This window comes from Ananas comosus, unplaced genomic scaffold (assembly GCF_001540865.1).
Source record: "Ananas comosus cultivar F153 unplaced genomic scaffold, ASM154086v1, whole genome shotgun sequence".
In the NCBI taxonomy this organism is placed as follows: Eukaryota; Viridiplantae; Streptophyta; class Magnoliopsida; order Poales; family Bromeliaceae; genus Ananas; species Ananas comosus.
In genome coordinates, this window is record NW_017891727.1 from 2,445 (window position 1) to 8,716 (window position 6,272).

A 6,272-nucleotide genomic window follows, 5' to 3' on the forward strand; every position below is an offset into this window, starting at 1 on the left:
GTAGGAGTCAAGGTTAACATTGTTACTTTAGATACTTCAAACAAAACGTTTTGTTAATTTAGGAAGGTCATCGCATGCTAGAATTTTTTTACGGATCAATCGTGGAAGGTCATCAGATGGCGGAATTTTATAGTCGTGGTAGTAGTATGAAAGGAAACAATTTGAACGTTAAACTCCTGTTAAAAAAAATTTTTTTTCTGGGAAGTCGCTTTTTTAACTTTGAGAGTCTTACTTTGTCTTTAGGTGTACGCTAAAGTTCCTTATTAGCAGTGTTGATTTTGAGGCCCCTACTTTAACTTTAGACTCAGTTAGGGTTGCGCATTTAAACGTTGATTGGGTTGAATTAAAGATCACGAAACAAATGAAATCCTACAAGCAGATCCATTGAGACCAGATATGCAGTTGTTCCTTTAATACCAGTCTCTGATCAAATTTCAACACCTTCACGGATCACTACCAATGAATAATTATCTTCTCTCTTCTCTAATTCTGATGTTATTGAAACAATTTACTTAACGAAGGAGCTCTTAAGGTTTGATTAATAAGTTCATAACTTCAATAATTTCGTGTATCGTTGAACCGGATAAAGAAGTAGAAAATCCCGGGGTTTAGGTAAACCTTTAACCTTACACATAACAAAAGAAGTGTCAGGGGAGTAAGCGTAGTACAACCGGAGACTTCGACTAATATCTAGACTTTAAACAACGAACGCTGAACTTATAAATCTAATGTGGTAATATAATTCTAGACTGTTAACTTTAAAAGTTAAACGTGTGTTACTAATTAACAACACCATTGAGAGTCAAAGTAGTAAGTTCAACAAGTGCTTTTTGTCTCACTTAGTTGTTGGTTGGTATGACTTGCATTGTACATGATAAAAATAATGTAGGGGCACAGTTAGGTACAGGTAGTTATGGTTTGTCCTTATCGTTGTTACTGTGTCGTGTAGTTACGGTCGTTTAATATATGAAAAAGAAGAAAAGGGATTTTTTCTTCTAATACGAAAGCGACCTCGGTTTTTCACTTGATAAAGGATCGATCGTTGTAGTCATAGAGTTCAGTGTTCGTCAGCAATAAGTCAGTTGTAATTTCAGTTTACCGTCTATTACAACATCAAACATCTACTCAATAAGAAACTTTTACATTTGATATGAGTAAGGTGTTTCGGATATAACGACGTAATGTCATTTGATAGTTATAAGTCGTTCCAAGTTAGAACAAAGAAGGACTCGATGAAGAGACAATCACGAGAATGGGGTTTTTGACTCAGGTTTAATGTTTAGATATTTGGATTGTCTATAAAACCACGGTGATTTTATTTTGGATTTGGTCTTGACAAGTGATGTTGTCACGACGTACGTAAGATCAATTACACTTAGTTCGGTTAACTGAGGATGGTCTTTAGAACATGCTGTACACAGTTAATTTACTGAATCTTCCTTATCTATGTAACTGATTTTAATATTTTGATTTTACTGAAAATTCAAGAGACTAAAATGAGAATTGAGGTAAAATCTACCGTGGTAAGTATGGTATAACTGTGAACCATGTTTCGTCCTCTTGCGTATCCATGGGAAGAGTGTTAATTAATCTATTAATTATTGACATCTATGTGGTTTAGTGCAGTTTAAGAGTTTTTCTGTCAAAATCGACTTATGTGTTCCAGTTTACCAAACGTAGAGTCATAGTAGATGTACCCGCCCGAGTCTAGTAATTTTTCTTTTTTTTTAGTCTTTTAATTTGACTGTTCCCCAGGTTCTGATCGAGTTCGTTATTATCTGATAGTATAGGACAACCTTTCATCAACTAAATGGTTACAACACTGATGTAAGTTAACCTTCCTGTTCAGTTTCGTGACCTTAAAGTAGTTTTTACGGCTTGAGATTAATAAAGATCGTTATTCTCTCAGGGTTAATTTAATACGTGGGTCAGGCGTCATAAGAACGTTGTTTGTTGTTGTAAGAAAAAGGAGAAGAGAGGATCCTCCTGTTGGTTTACAGATTAAATTTGTTTTTATGTGAATCAGATTTGTCATCTCTCTATATAATTGTCTTATATTTTTGGTGTTTACATATTCTATTCGTGGTATTTTTATCAGGTCCATTGATGTTTAAGCTGAAGTCCTTCCCGAGTACTTCGAATTTTATATTCAAAACAAATTTAATCTTCCGTAACCTCGGTTAACTAGGGGAATCGGTTGTTATCCCTTTGGAGTGAGGGAGTGGTAGGTAGTCTTTCCCTATCAGATTATAGATAGTGGGTTGTATGACGTTCATGTGTTACTAAGGTTTTTTTTTATCTCATGTTTTTTTTGCAGATCAATTAACGAGTTCTAAATTCGGGTTATGTCATCTTTGATTCATTTCGTATATAAAACTAGTTACGTATATACAATAGCTTTGAAAAGTTTTGAAAGATTCATACATGTAGTTTTAACTGATAGAACGTCAGCGTAATGGTACTTATTTTATTCAATTTCTGTAAATCATTTCTCCTTGTATTTAGTGGCCTTTTTCGTATGGTCCTTCTCTTCTTTTATGAACATTAAGTTTCGTGGTTGCGTTAAATGTTGGGTATGTGTTACCACTAGGTAGAAGTCGTGTGTAGAAGGTGGACTTTAATAGTAATGTCCATTGTTCTCCGTCGTTCTCTTTTGTCGTTACAAGAAAAATAAAACAAAAGAAAAAGGAGTTCAAATACCTCACGTCAGTGGATCCCATTCGGAAGAATTCACAAATATGATGTCCTAATAATCATTTAAGATATAATTACGTTATGATTTAGATTATAAATTTTATTTTTCTATTCAACGTTCGATTCGCTGTTATCTTTCCATGTGTTCAAGTGTAGCGACCCATGGATGTTGACGTGTCTTGAACTTCTTTCTTTTTCCTTTTATTCGTTACGGTTTATACCGGATTCGTAAACTTCATCCATCTCTTCCTGTTCCTTCTACGCTCGAATGTTTGTCTTGTCACTACCGTTGCTCCGCCGAACTTGACCGACGTGAAGGCCGTTATGGAATGAGAACCTGAAGGGCAGAGTCAATTTCGTGGTCTGACGACGTTAAGATTCGGTCAGTTACCCCTCAAAAGAGGAGAGAGGAGTAGGTGGCTGCCGAAGGTTAAGTCCCCTTGTGAAGGCCCCAGGCAATCATGGTGTCATTTTATCGAGGTGTTTTCGTAATAGTTGACGTGTTTTGTAATAATGAAAGTCTTTAATGGCTAACTTAATCGTGTTTTTCATTTTTTGATTTGAACAAGGAGGAGGGAAAAGGAAAAAGAGCTAATAGTTAAATTTTGAAATTTAAAGGTTATATACATTTTCTTAAATACGAGGAAAGAAGAGATTTAATACCTCGATTATATCCTAACTAATTTTGACATTGTTATTAGTAAGCCTAATCTTCCGTAAGGGCTAGGACAGTTCCATCTAGTGGTTCGTTTCACTCAATCGAGTGAAGGAGTCTCACCATAATGATTTAGATTTAACTTCGTGGGTATCGAGTAAGGTTGAGCCTTGTTTTTCCTTAATGATTTTTTCCCAGACTTGAGGAGTAATGATGTAAATCTTTTCTTATATAGTAGTTGTTAGTAGATTCTTATGACTTGGCTTAGCAAGGATTTCTCTAGTTTTTCTTTGGGATCCCATCGTTTTAAATTGTTAAGGTTAGCGGATTTTTTAGGTTAAAAATCCATGGCTAGCCGGATTAAAAAGGTAGTTCTTCCAGTAGCCTCGAGCCCAACAGTTTTAGATCGATCTCTCTCTCTCTCTCTCTCTCTCTCTCTCTCTCTCTCTCTCTCTTCCCCCCCCTCCCTCGCGTGGTCCTCCACCTTCTCCTGCTCCTGCCGCTCCCGCTGATCCCTCGGCTCCGGAGGCCGCTGCCGCCGCGGCGGCTTCTCCCGCCCCGGCATCAACCTCTGCTGCTGCCGCATCATCCACTGCGGCTGCTACGGCTCCTGCTCCCGCTAGTACTCCCTAGGCTCGGGAGCCTCGCGGCACGTTTTGAACTTGTGCAAGGTGCGGTAGTGGCGGGGGCTAGACACGTAGCGGCGCGGGCTGGAACACTTGCAACCACCTTTTTAACATTTGGTGCGTATGTTCTTTGCTTGCTTTCACAACTTTGTTGCCTGTAAAACAAATATCACCAATTTCTTTTGTTGTTTCTGCTTTAGTGTTAAACCTGGCTTTTGCTTTGAGTGTTCTGGGGTTCCTGATCATGCACATTTCATTGGTTTCTGCTAATACAACCACCATTGAGGTAAGTGTTTGACAAACTGATTCTCATCTTTTATTAGTTATTTAATAATTCGATATCTTTTCATTCACAGGCATATGAGAAGAAAACCACTCCAAAATGGAAGTTTGATCTGGGCCGGAAGAAGAATTTTGTTCAGGTTTATCCTTTCCTCCTGCTGCTTAACCTTTTTTTAGCAAACCGTATATAACGTCCGGTGGTGCTGCTAATGATGCTAACAAACAATAAAGAATGATGCTAATGAATAACTGATCTTCATCTAAATAAGATTCATAAGGTCATGTCTACAAATTGATTGATCTTCATCTACATAAATTTGATGCCAAGGAATCCATTATTTTTGTATAACTTCACACGCATATGTTTGATTGGTAGTGACTCAGAAATTTGAGTTTTTAATGGATCAATTACTTCTAATCTCTTTTGTTCATATGTTTGATGGCTGGAACTCAGAAAATATGGTTTTTATGCACAATATATTATGATTCCTGCCAATATTATCTCCATGCCACTTATTTAATCAATAGGACTCTCTTCTACACATACGCACGCACGCACGCACGCACGCACGCACAGACAGAATGAAAACTGAACTGCATTGTCTTTTTCATTGTATTTGCTGTTTATTTCCGTTATCTGATGGTTTTATAATCAGGTTTTCGGAACTGACAAGAGATACTGGTTCATCCCCACATACTCTGAGGAGGATTTACGAAGAATGCCGGCTCTACAGGGCCTCGAGTATCCAACTAGGCCCGATTTGGGTGCGGAAGAGTTATAATAAAAGAATTCATTTCGTACGGCTTTTCACCTTCGAGATCCAAAATTATAACCTGTTCAACTTCCATTAATCTTTTCTTATAGATAAATGGAAGTGTTCACGGTGATCTAATAGCACCTAATCATTTAGCACCTTTCGAATGTTGGCGGCTTCAACACTCCGATATGTGCATAAGGTAACTTATTTAAAGAATTATTCGTAAATTTTTTGAACTGTTTTGCTGACACGGAAATTAAAAAGGAATAGTTCCAGGGTTGTACGGTTTTAAGAATGGTTCGGTTGAGTTGTAAAATGTTGTTGATGTATTTAGTTAATATATGGTGAGGTAAGCTTGTAGGGTTTAAACTTGCTTCAAACTTGTTGAATTTTAGTTTTAGTGATATTGTTGTGTGTACCTTCAGATCCAAGTCTCTCTTTTTGCTTGATAAAGGCCACAATTGTGGATAAAATTCGCGAGTTTATTTTTATTATTTTTATTTTTTTAGTTCTTTTAATTGAACTAAAATTTTGCTTGACTAAAATTAGCGGGGTAACTTCAATTTGCCTCGTCTGTTGTTGCTTAATGCGTTTTTATTCTGCCACCCTATGATTTATGAGATTTTATTTTGGGATGGGTACTAAAATGCTATGATTTATAAACCCTATGATAGTGTAGTCATACATTTTACAAATCATAGGGCGGTCAAATGCAACATTTTGCTGATCTATAATTTGCACTGAGCCGTTTTGTTGTTTGTACATGTATAATTTTGCTAACCTATTTGATAATAAAACCTTATGGTTAAACAGCCACGTGATAGCAAAGTAAATTTTTTTTTTTTTAAATCAAAGGGTGGTAAAGTGAAAAAGAGCTAAACCACGGGAGCCTAGTTGAAGTTGTTTTCTTTTAAGTTAGGGGATTTGTAAGTAGTAGATTGATCACAGCCAAAGATGGATGCTTTGAACTTGGGCAGCTGTAATTGATCATATTTGAGAATTAGATAGTGATCTGCCCCATCTGAGAATTTGTTACATGGAGGTGGATCCTTAACAACTGAGTTATTTCCTTTTCTTTTCTCCTTTTTTTGTATTTATTATTATTTTTTGCTGGGAAACAGGTCAAGGTTATTATTACAGTTGTGGAAAGCACGTTACTCTACTGGTGGTCGGTTTCAGTTGTAATTGAGCTTTTGTGGCTCTACACTGGAGATCCCCATTTTACCCTGCTTACCCTTTCTATCGGTTGCGTCGTCC

At 36.8% G+C, this 6,272-nt stretch overlaps 1 protein-coding gene across 1 annotated transcript; it reads left to right on the forward strand.

The window, feature by feature from the left end:
* The first annotated feature begins 4,065 nt into the window (after positions 1-4,065).
* On the forward strand, positions 4,066-5,488 carry LOC109705112 (probable protein S-acyltransferase 14). The gene is made up of 5 exons (XM_020225875.1): positions 4,066-4,092; positions 4,176-4,261; positions 4,332-4,397; positions 4,914-5,022; positions 5,123-5,488. The coding sequence occupies exons 2-5, from the start codon at positions 4,220-4,222 to the stop codon at positions 5,143-5,145; spliced, it is 240 nt and encodes a 79-aa protein (XP_020081464.1). The 5' UTR covers positions 4,066-4,092; positions 4,176-4,219; the 3' UTR covers positions 5,146-5,488.
* Positions 5,489-6,272: the final 784 nt, after the last annotated feature.